The sequence below is a fragment of the Muscardinus avellanarius genome, assembly GCF_963383645.1.
Source record: "Muscardinus avellanarius genome assembly, chromosome: 9".
Taxonomy (NCBI): Eukaryota; Metazoa; Chordata; class Mammalia; order Rodentia; family Gliridae; genus Muscardinus; species Muscardinus avellanarius.
The window spans coordinates 53,256,464-53,275,482 of NC_137795.1; the positions used below are offsets into that span (position 1 = coordinate 53,256,464).

Consider the following 19,019-nt stretch of genomic DNA (forward strand, 5'->3'; position numbering starts at 1 on the left):
AACTCAAATAGTAAATTCATGTTAGTTTCCTTAAATAGATGTTTTAATTCATGAAGTAATATATTTTCCATTCATAATAAAAATCATGTTTAATAATTATCCATTAGAAATATTTCTTTAAGAGCTTCTTCTTATTTATACTTACATTTAAAAAGAATTCTACATCTAAAATTGGTTCATCATATTCTTTTCCAAGTCTCTAAATTGTCATTTATTTGTTTGCTATTTTCAAAACGTCAAACACAAATCATTATTTTTAGTACTGGGTATTGAGCCTAGGAGCGTCCTACCTCTGAGCTATATGCTCAGCCTGTTATATTATGAAACAAGGTCTCACTACCTCCCAACTACTGAGTTAAAAGTGTGCTCTACCACATCCAGTTTGTATTTTATGTCAGTTACATACTTTTGAGCCTGAATCATTTCAAAACTTTAACCATTCATTCCTTCTGTTTTTAAGTTAATCTTTTACATAAAAGATGAGAAAAGCTGGACATGATGGCACACGCTTATAATCCCGGGGTTGGGAGGCTGAGACAGAAGGATCACAGGTTTGTGGCCAGCCTCAGCTACTTAGTCAGGCACTCTGCAATTTAGTGAGACCCTTTTTCAAAAATAAAAAATAAAAAGTAGGGCTGGAGGTAGAATGCCCCTGGGTTCAATCCTTGGTGCCACAAATTAAAATAAAATAAAATAAAATAAATAAAATAAAATAAAATAAAAAGAGATGAGAAATGAGCTCAGAGGTCAAATTGGGGAAATTTTGCATTTTTTTCTCTCTCTCCCCTCCCTCTTGACTCATTAATTTGAAACTATCCTGAATATCTTCTTAATTGCCACAATTGCCTAAATTGCCATTAGCTTGTTTCTTCCCCCACTAGCATTTGCATTATGAAGGTAGATTCATCAATTTTTAACAAGTCTAAGCATTTAAGTAAGTAACCTCAAATATTGTGACAATGTATGTGTCAACTTTATAAAGTCAAACTATATTTTTCAAAATTCTATTTCTTTCATGTTTCTGGCTTTGGTGGATCACAAGGGAGAATCCTGACCAACACAGAGGATAGAAAAGTAGCAGGAAGTAATTTTCTTTCTCTCCTAAGTTTTGACTTCTCTCCTACATCACTATGGGCATAATCTAGCTGCAGCTGAGTCTGTAATTATCTGACCTATCTCTAAAATTTATTTCAGCTTTTGTGACTTCTAGAAGTGGTGTGTATATTCAGCCCTGTGGTGAAAGGCTCCAGCTTCTGTGAGATACCAACACCACCAAGGTGAGAGGCAGTAAGAATCATTGGCTATAATACATGCTTGTCAGATCCAGGTTTACTTCTGTGAGCTAGTCTACCCTATGTCTAATCATCTTCTCTTCTTGACTCTCTGCTTTGTGGGATTCAAGCTCTAGTGATATACCCAGTTACAACAGCCTGTCAGACAATGTGTAACCAGCTCCCAGATTAAATTCATGTTTCTGTTTGTCTGGTTGGATCCATGTTTAATAAAATCAGGCACTAAGACAGCCCATAAGAGAGAAATTCTTCTGACAGTAATCCAGTTCGCACTGACAAAATTCTACCCACAGTCAAGTATCCAAAATCATGAAGAAATCCAAATTTCTACACATGAAATTGAGATGACGACAGATATGACTTACGTGCCCCACAGTTTATAGGGATTTCATCAGAGCCTTTGTGCTAATTATCTCCAAAAGATGATACCCAATTACAAAAGCAAAGCTCTATGTCACTCATTATTTCATAAGAATGCCATTTAACAAGTAGGGAAACAGCATCTATAAATACCACACATTCTTGGTATGTTTCTTCTCCACAATTAATTTTGAAAGAGTAGTTTTACCAGCCCAAGTTCTAAAGAGAGTGCAGAGATTACATAATGATTATTGAACCAAAGCAAGCTACAAATATTTATCTAAAACTTACAAGGGTCCAAACCAAACATTTCCTGCTGAGTTTTAAAAGAATAAGTGATGGTGCTATCTACATCTCGATCGGTTGCTTTTACTCGTGCTATAATTTCTCCAATGGGCATATTTTCAGTCACATTAATAGAATCCAAAGGAAATGACCTATAGAAAAAAAATGATGATAAAAAACTGTTGAAGATGCAAATTTACAAATTCTTATACACATAATTATTGTTATGATAACCTGAAACTTTTATATCTGTGATGAGACCCCTCCCTCTTAAGAATGTCAATGTTCCAAAGCTCTTTGTGTGTGTGTGTGTGTGTGTGTGTGTGTGTGTGTGTGTGGTACTGTGGGTGAAATCTAGGGGCATTCTATTTCGGGGCTTTGGTTCTTCTGTCTTAGCCTCCTAGTCACTGGGATTACAACCATGCACCAACATGTCCAGATCATACATTAATTTTCCATATGGTGCATGTCCCAAAGTATTACTTATTATTCTAAATTTAATAAATCAACTGTCTTTTAAAAAATCAAGAAAATAAAATTATTAGTCTTCTATATTTTCCCAAATATTTAACTGTTACTACTTCTTATTCTGTGTGTGTGTGTGTGTGTGTGTGTGTGTGTGTGTGTGTGTGTGTGTACGGCAGATGAAACCCAGGGGCATCCTACGTTCAAGCTACAATGACAGGCCTATTTTTTATTCTTAATTTGAAACAGGATCTCACTGAGTTGCAAAGTATCTCACTAAGTAGCCGAGGCTGTCTGCAAACTGCAATTCTCCTGTCTCATCCTCCCAAATGCTGGGATTACTAGCGTGCACCACCACACTCAGCTTTACAAAGTTTTTTTTTTTTTTTTTTTTGGTGGTACTGGGGGTGGAACCCAGAGGCTTTCTACCTCCGGGCCATACTCCCAGACCTTTTTATATTTTATTTGGAAACAGGGAAACAGGGTCTCACTAAGTTGCTGAGAGCCTCACCAAGTAGCTGAGGCTGGCATCAAACCTGTGTGATCCTCCTGTCTCAGCCTCCCAAGCGCTTGGATTACAAGCGTGCACCACCACGCCTGGCTTTACAACGCTTTTTAAATGATGCAAAAATTTAGTTGTGGCACAAAGTTACTTAGTTTTCGCATATACTTTAACTTTCATAATAGTCTTTTTTATTTGTATTTTTGGTACTAAGAATTGAACCCAGGGGTATTCTACCTCTGAGCTATACTCTCAGCTTTTCTCTATTTTGAAACAGGGTCTTCCTAAGTTGCTGAGGATCTAAGTTGCTGAGGATGCCTTTCGACTTGCAATCCTTCTATCTCAGCCTTCCAAGTACTGAGATTACAGGCCTACACTAAATGGCCAGATCAATCATAGTCTTTGATATTATGTTAGATATCATGACATAAAATAAATGAAAAATGAAACAGAATAGTGTGCTTTTATTATCCCAGGCAGATAATATATGAAGTAGTTGCAAGTGGAACACAGAGACTAAATATATCCATTTTCACCTTGTTTGGTGTGATAATAGATTGTCCAAATCAAGTATTGTATTACTCTTAGATTGGAGTAGTCTATTTGATTACTATATTTTGAAGTTTAGTAAAACATCTAATTTGTATTCACAATCTGCAAATGCCATTGAATGCTACAATTATACCTCAGGAATATTAGAATTAAATAGTTCAGATATTTTAAGCTATATATATTTTATTGATGCCTTGTAGTTATACATCATAATGAAATTCAAATTGATAGACTCCTATAAGCACACAACAAATTTTGGTGTGTTTCCCTCCTACCTCCCTGTGCAAGTGAATGTGATTGGTAGTGATACATTCATATGCAAACATAACATTATTTTTTTGTGTGTGTGATACTGGCGATTGAACCAGGGGCATTTTACCACTGCTCTACATTTTATTTTTTATTTTGAAACAGGTCCTTGCTTAGTTGCCCAGGCTGGCCAAGTACCTACAATTTTTCTGCCTCAGTCTCTCAAGTTCTGAGATTCCTGGCATGTGCCACCATGCCAGCTATTATCTATATTTTATGATCCAATTTTTATTTAAAATTATTATATTTACTAAAAATCAATAAAATCATTTTTGAAAAACCTTCAGGAAAATTAAAAATAAAAAGGCACACCAAAGCCTTTTAACAACATTACTACTCTAAATATATTTGCAGTATTTTCTGATGCACATTTACTTTATTTCTGCATATGCGTTAATTATTGATGTATTGTAACAGAACTTCATAAAACACTTTCCATGTAGTTACATGATCCTTACTATCATTATTTATGATGTATATAAAAGTTCACTCTAACCATTCTTCTGTGATTACTCTTTGAAACAAGTATGCTTACTCAAATTGGGGCTTCTCATCATTGAGGTTTCTAATCTTGATAATAAGCGTCCCTTGACAGAACAGACCTGTTGTATCTGTTGCCCTCAGTGCAAGCTGGAAACCCTGGAAAAGAGTTTGTGGAAGCTTTATGATATGTTATTTGCGAATTGATAATACAGATATGCTTTTCAATATGTCCCTATTGAGCTGGGCATTTTTTCCTCCACTTATATATAGATTTTAAACTTTTCTTCCAGGTAGTTAGAGTGAATATAAATGTTTTTGTACATGCTAGATTAGTAGTAAATTTTGAAATAGCTTCAGTTTATATGCCATTAAATTTTATAAAGAAGTCTGTGGAACTTGGTTGCTTACCTAAATATAGATGCCATTGAATCCAAAGTAAGAACCAATTCTAGATTCAACCATAAACCCAAAGTAACACTATTGACAAAGCAGGCTGCTTTGTGGTAAACCCTAGAAATGAACAGGAGCTACACTTTTGGATCTAGGGCATGATGTAGTTTCTGAAGTGTAGAGAATGTCATCAGATCTCAAATATACTCCTCATCAGAATATATTTTAACTCATAAATATTTATTTGTATGAACAAGTTTCTTTTTGAAAACACAAACAAAACACCACTGAGATAGTAAGAGATTCACTACACTTTATACAAGCATTCAATAACCCCCAATAAATACTAGGCTCCATGCTGAGTGGAGGGCTGGCAATGGTTGTTCCAAACTTCACTTACAGAACATAGTAGAAATTTGGTTGAATGTGAATGAAGGCCATAACAGAAGTGAGGCAGAGAAAATCAGAGGAATAGATTCAAAAGCTTAAATACATAGCTCATATGCATGGCACCATTTTGTCCAAATACCTTTAATTGTATATTGTACTCCTAGTACTCAAATCACTTAAAAGCTATGTAGCACTGGCCTCCTTACCATCCTTCCATTTTCAGCATGTCCAAATTGAACTTTAAGAAGAATTCATTGGCTTTCTCCTACTTTTGTTCTGTCAGACTAGAAAGATTAAGATCATCTTCAACTATGATCTCTTTTTCTTCCTAAATCACCATTAAATCCTCTATTTTTATTATACTCTCTTGAATTTTCCTTTCTGTCCCTATTTTCTCAGCCACCTTATGGAGTTATTACATTTAGAGCTATTTCTGAAAATAGAAATGTTTTTACAGTAATATTGATGATAACAATAAAAACATTCATTATGTTTCAAACTTCATACCTCATTGCTGTGTGGACAGACTATCCCCATAATCACTAGCTTGTTTCTTTCCAGTCAGTTGTTCCTACTAATATGTCCTTCATTTACCACTTAAAAAAAATACCCAAAATGCTTTCTTTAAGTGATATTCTCATAGGACTCTCAGAAATTGTCTTCTTTCTTACTATGCTAAGTGAATCTATAATTCACCTATGAGATTTACACTTAAATCTTACCCTGGTTATGTGTTTTAATATTCTGAGGCAGGGACCTCCAAATAGTTTTATATGAAAAGTTCACTGTTTTAAGTTTCTTTCATTTCTTTGAAATACAGAAAATTTTAAATTTCAATGAGTAAACAATATGGTTTTTCCTCATTCAAAAGACATTTAATTTTTTTTTCTTAAATTTCTCTAGATATATCTGAAAAGTTACGACCTGATGTCTATGCATTCCTAACTATATGGTTGAATCTAGACTTTCAGTTAACTTACAAATCAAAGCAAATGCATAAATTTTATAGTCTCACAAAATATTAGCCTCTTTCAAATAACAGCATATCTAATTTTCCATAGTCTAAGATTATTTTAAAATTTTTCATTCGGTATAGAAAAATGAATCTATTAATTACATGATATCCAGCATCAAAGTCCAAGGGATCTTCACCTTTCAAGCTAACAACACCACTTACAGGATCCACTCCAAAAGAGTTTGCTCCACTCTTTGGTCCAGATAACTGTGTTTCAATGGTGTACTAGAAAATAAAATACACATGAATCACACTAAAATAGATGAAAAGCACGAAAGATTATTAAGGTACAACTATGATCTACCTGATATTAGAACTACTTACCTATTCTTATTCACAATAAAGGAAAAACAATTTGTCATTTAGCCTGTTTATATAACCAAGTATTTACTGCTTTATAATAGAATTGTTTAACACTCTATGTTTTTCTAAAGAAATTTAAAAATATTTAATTTTGATTGTATAAATTAATACAGCTCTGAAGGAGTATAACCTCATCACTGTTCAAATTGTATAAAGTGAAGCAAGAATTGTGAGTAGAGAGGATTTTCAAATATTAAGGCAACTGAATATATATATAGCTTGTGATTTATGTTTTTCATTTCACTTTTATTTGATAGCCGTTCTTAGAAGAGGTGAAAGTGAATAAATCTATTCTGAAAAGTATCTTAAACATTATTAAGAGAAGGTTTAATTACCCTCTTTAATCTAATATGCATCCTGTCTTCTACCAACATAATTATTTCTCAAAACACTGAATTTTAAAACAATCACCCACTTACCTCTCTCATGTTCCACAAATGACAGAACTGGTAATAACAATTTTTAATGGGTCACAAGTTTTTTTTTTAATCTATTGAAAAAATATCATCTAGTAGGAAAGATTTCATGTTTCTTAATTATTTCATATTGGCTACTCTACAAAAAATATTATTGAAGTATTCCACAGGAATTGTGAGAACTTTGACAATGGCATTTATATCGCTGAAGCTTAAGAAGGAAAAAAGTGTCTTATAATTGTGATAATCAAAGAAAGAAAAGATTAAGTGACTTTCCTCAGGTTTACGTCTCTGCCTAGCAGCAAAGCCATAACTTAGCCTGTCTGTGACGACCCCACCATCATTTAGTGCTCCATTACTTCATACTGTGAGTTACTAAATTAAAAGTAGTAAACTACTTCAGTACATTTTCAGAAAGAACATCTGCAGGGAAAGCATGATGATTTTTGTAGTCCAAAACACAACCAAACTCTCCAGATAGAACTTTATAGGTTATTTTTATTTTGCCAAATCACTAAGAGATTTTATAACCATGAATCAATTATGAGAACAGCATGTCTCTCTGAGTTAATCACTTATTAATTAGGGTACTGAAACATCAATACACACATATGTGAAATGCTATATAATGTATATAACATATATAATGTATAAAATAACATTCACATGTGTCATTGAAATAACTAGAAATGTAAAACAGTTCTGATTAACATCCAAAAGGCAAAGCCCCAGTTTTGCCTCACCATGGACGTCTCCATTGTAGCCCTCATTTCCATGAAAAGTAATTGTATCATTTTTCTGCATATCTCAAGAAAATATCTTCTTATAAAAATGGTATTTTCACATTAGCACAAATATTACATTAGTGTGGTTGCTGACTTCATTAGATGCTCTTTAATTATCAAATTATATTAACTATATTTGAAAGAAACCTCCATGGCATTGCTCAGCATGTCTGCGGAAGCGATATATGCATCTCCCACAAGGATGGCCACCTACCACCAGCCTGTCACCATTTGCGAAGTCCTCATCTGTGGCAATCACTCTATAAATTGACTGAAATAATGGAAAGTCCTCACCAATTTCCAAAGTAGCTGTAAAGTAAAAATCAACATATTGTATAAAAAACTGAAGCATATTAAGCATTTATTTTCTCTTTATATAATAAAAAGAATAATATTAATTTCATATTAGATTGTAGGACTCAAATATTATTTTGAGGTAAGGTAGCAGACTGTTTTATACTCATTTCTCTCTGTTGGCTTCTTGTCATCCTTCCTATCCCACAAAACACCTTTTCCTTACTTCCTAGCACTATCTGTGAAAATTACAGCTTACCCAGTTACCCTCCAACTCTCACACACCTAACTCTCCCCGCATCCTTGCCTAAGTGTAAAAAATTCATCCCATAATACAACATGGATGACACATCCTCAGTGAAGGTCCAGGTTAAATTATTTGTCTTATTGATTTCTAGTTTATTATTTGTGCATATGATGGGGTGTGTTTTCTAATGGCCTATAGGAATATAGACTTGAAATAAAGATTAATTCAAGTTGAGTAATAAGATATTTACTTTTTTATTCTTACTACATCATAAGACCAAATGTATATGTTAAGATAAAGTTAAATTTTAACAAGCTGTCTAACTAAATTTATTTTTCTAATTTAGTTACATTAAAGTGATTTGGGGATAGCTGAGGATAATATTGGCTACCTAGAACCATCTCTTCTAATATTTTCTCCAACAACAATTTAGAAAAAAGAAGAAATGACACTATCCAAAAGTCATTCTCTTACCTTAACCTGACAATAGAGAATGACCAAAAGTCATAGTAACTTTAAGTAAATTTAAAAGTAATATTAAAGAAACAATTTCAACAAATCCTAGTAAATAATTTCTCAAGTTCCATACCACTATGAGGTCTTTGTAAACACAACAGTCTTGTCCCAAGCAAGAAAGAACCCAGAAAAACTGGAGGTAAGAGCAAAAACTAAAGGTCACAACAAAACTAATATTGCTATAAAATTATCAGAAAGGCCAAGTATACCCAGCCTGGATCAAACATATTTTTCTTAAAGACAAATAAAAGAAAATATTGATTTCAGATAATAAGTATTTTAAAGAATAATGGATAGAGTAAATTTGGTATACAGGTATATAGGCATATAAAACTCTTTTTTGGCTCAAATGACCAGAACTTGGAGCTTAAAATCTTTTAAACATTTTAAACAGTTACATCAGTGTTAGATTTTGTGAAAGTATATTATAAAGAGAATTATTAGAGAAGTAACTACTGAACTCTCAATGCCCTAAAGCAAGTCTCTATTTTATTTCTCTTCAACTTTCTACAACAGTTATTTCAAGTTTTGTCTTTTAGCCCCAAACCTCTTACCACTTTCTTTCCCTTCTATCTAATTACCCAAGGGGTGGTAGGGGTAGACTTTTAGCTTACCACACAGAATAAATAGACTAGAGATAGTTGACCTTTTCTCATATGACTTACAAACCTGCTTTTATTCACACATTATTTTTTTTAAAGCAAAAGGAAAAAGTCCATTACTAAGGGTGACACTGTTCTTCGAGAGGTACCTTTGCTTGTCCTTCTTAGCTTTATCTCCTGCTTTCAATCACTCCCTCACTTTTGTCTAAATTCCCACTAGCAGTTAACATGCTCAAGTTTCTTTCATTAGGAAAAAAAAAAAATGCCCTTGACTGTAAGCACACTTTAGCTATGGTCTTGTCTTTCTTCTACCCTTCAGGATCAAGGCTTGTATATTTCTTCATATCCTTCACCATGTTTAGTCCTCTCTACAAACAGAAGGCTGTTCCTAAAATTTATTAATGACTACTATGTTGCAGACCAATGGACATTCAGTGCCCATCTTACTTGATTTCTTTTCTATATTTAAACAGTTTTTCTTCTTATCTTGGCAGAAAAAGAGCATTGCACATCTGTAGAAATTGCCCTAAATCTTTGAGTACCCCCAGAAAAATTGTCTGGGAAAATTAAAGTTGGCAAGTTTCCTGAATATCCATTAAGTTCTTGGATCAAACAAAAACTTTATTACAGCCTTTAAATCCTAACCAATAACATCTCAATAATCTCCAGTCTCCCACAGGCACCTCTCTATTTTGTCATTCATGAGTGCATACTTTATACCCAACATATGCTGGACAAAGCTAGCTAGGGAATAGAAAATAGGTGGTTGGGCCAGGCGTGGTGGCTCACGCTTGTAATCCCTGCGCTTGGGAGGCGGAGACAGGAGGATCGCGCTGGTTGGGAGCCAGCCTCGCTGGTTTAAGAGACCCTGTTTCCAAAATAAAAAATATATATAAAATGGGTCTGGGAGTGTAGCCCGGAGGTAGAAGGGCTTCCAGGAACCCCAGTACCACCAGAGAAAGAAAGAAAGAAAGAAAGAAAGAAAGAAAGAAAGAAAGAAAGAAAGAAAGAAAGAAAGAAAGAAAGAAAGAAAGAAAGAAAGAAAGAGAAAGAAAGAAAGAAAGAAAGGTAGGTGGTTGGGAGACTCAGGGCCTTTGGTGACCCTTTAAGAGTCTAAGAACCCAGGAGAGATGAGGAGAGATGGCCTGGTTTCTCACTCTTTAGACCAATATAGAAAGAAGCGGGGGAAAAAAAGAAAACTATGAACGGATTCCAGTTACTTATATAATCCATAGCTAATATTATTATAGAAAGTGAGTGTGTGTCTTGTTTGCTTTGATAAATAACTGCATATGGTTATCAAAGAACACTACCTGTAATAGTAGAACTTAGTAAAAGGTGATTTTGTATCAGCAGAATGGAGCAAATATTATATTTCTGAGTGTAATCATTGTTCCTACTATAGTTCTTAAGGAAATAAATGTGATATTTGAGCACAGTATAATAGATTTACATATGCAAAAATTCTGTTTTATTTTTGTAATCAATTTTAAAAACTAATTTGCCTTACCTAAGGAAATAAATAGTTCACTTTGTTTAACTTCAAAATAGTAAAATTTATTTTTTATATTTCTAAGGAAATATGTAGTTCACATTCATGAATTTCCAAATCAAGGGATAATAAATGAATACTATATTTTAATTGCTATAAGAAAATTCCTTTCAAACACATACCCCCAATAAACTGAAATCCACAAATCACTAATACTTTTTTGAGAAATTACATTGCAAGCATAATTTCAAAGGAGAAAAATGAAATCTTTAAGGCATTTTATTTGTTAAACATATACATTAATTAAAATTATAGATATATTATAAACATATAAAAGTTTAAAAGACATTTGAGTATATTAGACTGGACTGATGGTTTTTCATTAATTCCACCTGTGCTTTGATTCTATAGCTTTTCTACTTTCTCTTTCATGCATCTTCAACCTCCCACTCAAGTGAATTCTCTCCATTCATTTATAAAATAACACAAATGTCTCCTTGTAAAAAGTAAACCAGACACAAATCTTGAAATTCCATACAGTTCTGCCACTAATTTTAATGCAGACTTCTAAAGAAATGTTTTCTTTTTACACAATCTCGCTGATCAACCTGCTCCGTTCTGGATTTCCCCCTTATAAGACCCATAGAGTGGTCCCCAGACTCATTCGTTATCATTTTCCCCTATATCAGTAACCAAGTACAGTAGAAATTTTAATTCTCCATCCTAGTTGACTGTGGAATTCAGTCTATAAAGCACCTGGCACTCTTAGGAAAGACTCTGCCTTTACCATTCATGGCCTGCCTCCCTCCTTCATCTCCTACCACTTCAGCAGCTCTGTCTTAGTCTCTTTGGCAGGCTATGTTTCTTCCTCACGTCATTAAGTGTAGGAGTTCTTCAAGGCTTGGCCCTAGGCCCTCTTTTATTCAAATTCTCTGCTGTGATTGAGTAATTTTATCCAAATCCATGGTTTCAATTACAAAACATTTATAGTCCCAGGGAAGACCTCTGAGCTCAGCTGCTAACTGAAACTTCTCCTTTGAGATAACAAAGGCATATCAAACATGACATGTTCAAAAGTGAACTCCAGATTCTGGTCTTCACATTTGATCTATGTCTATCTTACTGGAGGACCTCCACACCAGCTATGAAATCAGAAACCTGAGGGTCCTCTCTTCTTTTGTATTTAATTAGTCATCAGATTCATTTCCTATTTAAATATTTTAAAACTATCCTTTTCTCTTTGTTGCCATCACCTTCCTGGGCCAAACTACGCAATCCCTTCCTTAAATTACTGAAATAATATACTAACTGGTCTTTCCTTTTGGTTCCATAAGTATTTAACCACTTATGAGCTGTCTAGATGTATGCCTAGTTTTGTATGCTTTATGACCTAAGAATAATCTTCACTATTTTCAATAAAATTATTAAAATGGCTTATAAGTCATTTAAGACTAATATTTTGCGGTGCCCAATTTTATATAAAATTCAGGTTTCACAAATAAAGTGTTTACAGAAAACACATATACCTACTTGTAATAGATTGTCTATTGCTGCATTATTGCTACAATGGCAGAGGTGAGTGATGGAAATAAATACCGTGCATGGTGCTCTCTTCAAATACTATAAGTTACAATCATAAGAACATTCTCAATACCATGTTATTCGTGTGTGTGTGTGTGTGTGTGTGTGTGTGTGTCAGTGTGTGTGTGCACGCGTGCTATTGGGGGTTGAAGACATATACCACCACCCCTGTTTTATTTTTTATTTTTAAACAGCATCTCCTTAGGTTGCTCACAGTCTTTCTAAGGCTGTCTTCAAACCTGCAATACTCTTATCTCAGCCTCCCAACTTCTAGGATTACAGGTGTGTGCCACCACACCCAGCTTTAAATTGTGTGTATCATATGATGGCTCTACATCTATGCTAAAAAAAAAATTATATATATATATATATATATATATATATATATATATAAATAAGACAAACACTCATCACAATATCCTCACTTAAATGGAAAGCAATGGTCAGAAAAAGTACATAACAGAACCAAAATATTTCAGGATAACATTTTATGGACAAAAATAAATGCAAATATACAATTCTGAGTGGTTTACCTGTTAGCCAAGCAGAAAAAGTCATTCACTGATATTGAGTTATTTATATTCTACCCCACAGGAGGATATTCTATCCGCTCTTTACCCACCATAAAAAACTATTCTTCTCATTAGTAAACCTGCAGTACATAATTGTAGTAATTGTTGTTACTACTATGATGCTATTAAAATGTTGTCAATAAAAATTTGTAAGTTTTATTTCCTTTCTTATATGACCACTATATAAATGATGTCCTCCATCTTGTTTTTTAGTCTGCAAAGCTTAGAGTATGCCTTGTCTAGCCCTTTACAGTGTTTTTCCCACTTTCACTTTTTTCCCTTCTGGACAGTCCCCATACTCAACCAGATGAGTCTGATTAAAACACCTTTCTGCTTAAAATACTTCAAAGGATTTCCACTACCCTTAGATAAAGGACATACATTTTTAAAACATCATTTAGTACCTTCTAGTAATCATTACTTAGTATTCTCTCCATTTCAATCATAGTAGACTTTACTTATCCTGTTATTCTTTTTTATATTTTTGGTCACCAAGCTTTATTCTGCCCTCAGGCATTTGTACATACAGTTCTTTGGGCAACACACACTGTTCCCTCTCACGCTTATTTACTTTTATCAGAGTTTACATCTAAGGTAAATAGTCAGTTTAGAGAGTTTCTCTTAAGTCTCTGGCTTGGCCAACCCCCTCACAGAAAGACACATACTATTTGCTTTCATGATATGAATGTCTCTTATTTTCATTATCATAACACAATTAAAATGTCATATTTATTTTTGTATTTGGTGGCTGTCTCCCCACTTTGTGCTTTGAACAATTAAAAGAGTATGAACCTTAAAGATATTAAGATTATTCTTTTTGGTATTTTCATAAGTAAAAATACTAATTTCTATATTAAATTATCAAAGCATCTTACTCATTTTTCTTCTGCCTTATTCTTTCACAGCAAATATTTTGAAGAGCTATTTTTGTTTATTTAAATGCATTTGCTTTCAAATTTCATATATATAAAGTTAAAATTCCTACATAGTAAAACTGTTTTCAATCTATTCCATAGAGATATTATGTTTCTATAAACATAAACATGAGCACAAATTTACATATATTTATATGAACACACATTATATATGTGTACATAATAACAAAAAAAAAATCACTGAACATTTCTACCTGAAAAAGAAGTAGTCCTATCCGGGCGTGGTGGCGCACGCTTGTAATCCCCGCGCTTGGGAGGCAGAGACAGGAGGATTGCGCAGGTTCGAAGCCAGCCGCGCGCGCTGGCTTAGGAGACCCTGTTTCCAAATAAAAATGTAAAAATGGGTCTGGGAGTGTAGCCCGGAGGTAGAAGGGCTTCCAGGAACCCCAGTACCACCAAAAAAAATAAAAAAATAAAAAATAAATAAAAAAAAATAAAAAAAAATAAAAGAAGTAGTCCTGGTGTTTTTCATTGTAGATAGCTATTGAAAGTAACACAAAGGAAAATGATATATCGTACCTGTGCCTGAAGAAAACTGAGGATCAGCAGTACAATCTGGAGGTTCAGGAGCATCAATAATATTAATGGTCAAAACACGTCTCATGGGTCCTCCAGTATCTACTATAAATAGAAACCTTATTGGGTCCATTTCATAATTAAATATTTTTGAGGAAGTGATTACCCCAGAACCTAGTAAAGAGATGATTAAAAAATTATAGTTAGCATCAAAATACAGAAACATATATTCTATATCTTGAAAGATGGTAGAATCACATATTTTAACTTTTTTGTAAGGAATTTAAATTAAAAATTTCATGATCTACCCAGAGTTATACTATTAACATGCATTATATTAATCTTGAATGAAAGAAAAATAAAACCAGGAATGAATATATTCTTTATTTTTACATTTTAGTTGCTTTGAAAAGAAACATGAGGATATGCAAATAGAGTTCCGCATGGTGGCACATGCTTGTAATCCCAGCTCTTGGGAGGCTGAGACAGGAGGATCACGTAGGTTCAAAGCCAGCTCAGCTACTTAGTGAGGCTCTCAGCAATTTAGTGAGACCTTCTTTCCAAGTAAAATATAAAATAGGTCTGGGAGTGTAGCCCCGAGTTAGAAAACTTCTGTCCCATCCCCACTACAACACACACACACACACACACACACACACACACACACACACATGCAAATGGTAGCAAAAGCTAATTGTTTTCTTTTCAAATTGTTTACTATTCAGATATATATTTTCATAAGCTGATTTTTCTCTTAAACATTCTCAATCAAAATAAGTTTCAAAGATTACAGGGAACATCAATAACAGATCATACTGTGAGCACATTCTTATCTTTTATAATTTACTCATTTATTTATGGATGTATATTGGGGATTCAACCTAAAGCTTTGCACATACTAGGTAAGAACTGTGCCACTGAGCCAAATCCTAAGTCCTTTTTTCCCCCTGTGGTATTAGGGATTGAACCAAGGGTCATTATACCACTGAACTACACCCCCAGCCCTATTTTCTTTTTATTTTGAAACAGGATCTTATCTCCTGAGACTGGCATTAAACCTATTAATCTTCCAGTCTCAGGCTTCCAAGTACTGGAATTGAAAGTATGTGGCTGGGCGTGGTGGCGCACGCTTGTAATCCCCGCGCTTGGGAGGCAGAGACAGGAGGATCACGCAGGTTCAAAGCCAGCCGCGTGCACTGGCTTAGGAGACCCTGTTTCCAAATAAAAATGTAAAAATAGGTCTGGGAGTGTAGCCCGGAGGTAGAAGGGCTTCCAGGAACCCCAGTACCACCAAAAAAAAAAAAAAAAAAGAAAGTATGTGCCAATTCCTGTCATTTTATTAATGAAGAAAAACAGTTTATTGCATATTCATAAACAAACTCATCAGCTCTATAAGTTTATCCTAAAATGATAACAAAGGTTTGGCAGAATTTTGAGCTGACACCAAGATAAACTTTAGCACCAAGAATTCTCTGTTGTCAAAGGAAGCATATTGCTTTTTACCTGAGTCTTAAAGACAGTTTATGTGAGCTAAGGAACAAAATTCAGCATTGTATTTATGCATATGAGATTTCTATGTATAATGAGATGTCTTGGTGTAATAACCTATTACAAAGCATAATGAATTTTATCCAAGAATGGGATGACAGGTGCAGGTGTGGAAAAAATGTTGCATAGAATTCTTTAAAGATAGTTGGCCAATTTCATGGGAAGTGAGATGTTCTATTAAATGTCACAAAGAAGACAGTAAAAGGAGAGGGATGTGGGGCTAATGTGGGTTTTACTGTGATAAGAAAGGATTTAAAGGCTACTTAAAATTTCATAGAAGGGAACCACCAAAGAAGAGATGTCGGGATCCAGCCCAACAGTGGTGGGGCTTGATGAGATGATGAGTACCGACGGCCCGATCACCACACGGAGCCGGGAGATATGTCAAGCAAGATCTCATTTATTTATCTCCAAGCAATCATATATATAGCACCAAACCACGAGGGGAATTCCCATGGGAAATAGCCTAGCCTATCTGGGATAAAGATCACTAGCACGTAGCTCATGGCCAATCCCAGGCCAGTACATGAGCCATTCATGTGTGCGGAAACTCCTTTAAAAGGAAAAACTGCTCAGTCTCCCCACCTATAATGAGTAGGGAAACCACGCCTCCATAGCTTCCTCCAGGTGCCATCTTACCCCTTTTCTGCTGAATCACTTTACTTAAAGTTTTGCCTTAGGCTGCAGGCCACTCAGGCCAGGGAGGCTGCATCTCCTTAGGTGCTGTATGGACACACCCCATCAAAGAGAAAATATAGGGAAAGGGGTATAATAAGTGCAAGAAGGCCACTGAAAAGGAGGTAAAATATGGACCCCAGAACAAAGATGAAACAAATGAAAGTACCCAAAAGAAAGCATACATTTTTGTGACAAGAAAGCTGACAGGTAAATTGAAAAAAAAAAAAAAATCTTAAAAAAAACAAGTAAAGAAATTACTTCCTGGCTGCTTATATTTTTTTCTGAAATATGTGACTTGATTTTATCTGACAAAAGAAAATATTTTAGGAACATGAGACATTTGAGATGAAACTGGAGAAAATTTAAAATAATCAACTTGACCAATGAGAGAGAAATCTGATTTAAAAAATTTTGAAGGATGACCAGAAAAGCATTTTGGACCACGTATAACTGAGAACCACAACTATGCTGGTTCATGTAGTTTTCTCCAACAGTATTCATTAGCCTAGGCATAGCAAGAAATATGAAAAATTATATTCCTGTCATGTTGGAGTAATCCAGGGGGAAATTCTCAAGAAGAACCATAGGCCCAATTGCCTGTGGACATTGTTAAGAAGTTGAAAGATGCAACATAATGAAGAGAAGGAAGTTAGGAGATGAATGACTGAAGGGAAAGTAAAGGGACTGGTAACCTTAGTGATAAACACAAAACAGTATAGAAGTGATAACTGAATTATAGAGCTGAAAAAAATGTAAGATCGAGATTCTGAGATGAAGAGTGCAGAAATAAATTCCTTCGGGGTGCTAATGAAGTGCTGGCTGCAGTTATGAGAATGTGTGAATGGAAGAAGAGTTTTTTTTTATTTTTTATTGGTGCATTATAGTCATACATCTTAATGGAGTACTAGATGGTAGAGGCATACATGCACACATCACCCAATTAGCCCTTATCCAATTCTGGCCCCGTTTCCTCCCCCTTTCTCCTTCTCATGTTTGGCTTAGCGATTGACTTTGATATTTTTGTTAATATACATCTTGTACATTAGGGAATTTCCAATTCAAGATGAATCAAAGACTTGGAAATTAAACCAGAGACCTTAAGGCTCCTTAAAGAAGGCATAGGTCCAACACTGCAACACATAGGCACAGGTAAAAACTTCCTCAACAAAAGCCCAAAGGCTGCTGGGTGTGGTAGCGCACGCTTGTAATCCCCGCAGTTGAAAGGCTGAGACAGGAGGATCGCACAAGTTCAAAGCCAGCCTCAGCTACTTAGGGAGAACCTTTTTCCAAATAAAATATGAAATAGGTCTGGGAGTATAGCCGGGAGGTAGAAAGCCTCTGTGTTCCATCCCCAGTACCACACACACACACACACACACACACACACACACAACCAAAGGCATAAGAAATTAAAAGGTGGATCAATATGTGGGATTGCATTAAACCGAAGAGCTTCTGTACAGCAAAAGAAACTATTAAGAATCTCACCTGAGTGGCAACAGAATGAGAGAAAATTTTTGCCCACTACTTTTCCAACAGAGAACTCCTCACTAAGAAATCAAATAATGCAATTTTTAAAAATGGGCATGTGAACTAAATAGACACTTCATGAAAGAAGAAACTGAAATGGCCTATAAATGGATGAAAATTGCTCAACATCAATAGCAATCAAAGAGATGCAAATCAAAACTACCCTGAGGTTTCACCTAACTCCAACTAACATGGCAATCATTCAAAGCACAAACAATAACAAATGCTGGTGAGGATGTAGAGAAGTGAGAACTCTAATGCACTGTAGTAGGATTGCAAATTAGTGAAATCACTTTGGAAAACAGTATGGAGGATCCTCAGAAGAATGGGAATTTACCATATGATCCAACAATACCACTTCTGAATATTTACCCCCCAAAAAAGAAGATTATTTTTTTAAGTCACAGAGATTTAGGTACAGGGTTTACATTGGATACAGTAAAGGGGCTGCTGGGAAATTCAAATAGAAGCGCTCAGAGTGATGTATGCAAGTCCCCAGAGGCTGAGGGGGGCATGATTAGTACAGTGGTAAGGAGCCAAATATCCTGAATTTCAAATGAGCAAGGAAGTTTCCAAAGTCAGTCAGAAAAGTGGTCAGGAATCAACTTCCCAGGGTGATCAGCCTCCTGACCCCCACTTCCGGACACAGTGATAGATGTGTAGGAGAAGGAGGATTTTCAGCATGAGCCATGCTGTGCCACCTCCTTCTGATGACAAAGTTTGGCCAAAGCCCAGAGGTGGTGCTCAAGAGTCTGGAGCTGTGCTCTGCCACCAGTAAAGCATTCCATGAAAGGGGTTCTGGGTGGCAAGCCAGACATAAAACTATTTCTATTTTCAAAATCATTTTAGTAAATTTATCAGTCAATATTTTGACAAGTAAATGCACACATATTTTAATAGC

At 34.9% G+C, this 19,019-nt stretch overlaps 1 protein-coding gene across 1 annotated transcript in view; it reads right to left on the minus strand.

The window, feature by feature from the left end:
* Window positions 1-19,019, minus strand: part of LOC308266790 (cadherin-related family member 3-like) — a gene marked incomplete at both ends in the record, with an annotated part of 136,443 nt that overhangs the window by 83,254 nt on the left and 34,170 nt on the right. Inside the window, 5 exons of the mRNA XM_080701189.1 lie at window positions 1,944-2,089; window positions 4,301-4,404; window positions 6,146-6,268; window positions 7,822-7,916; window positions 14,366-14,536. Coding sequence (XP_080557315.1) covers window positions 1,944-2,089; window positions 4,301-4,404; window positions 6,146-6,268; window positions 7,822-7,916; window positions 14,366-14,536 — 639 coding nt within the window. The remainder of the gene's footprint in view (window positions 1-1,943; window positions 2,090-4,300; window positions 4,405-6,145; window positions 6,269-7,821; window positions 7,917-14,365; window positions 14,537-19,019) is intronic.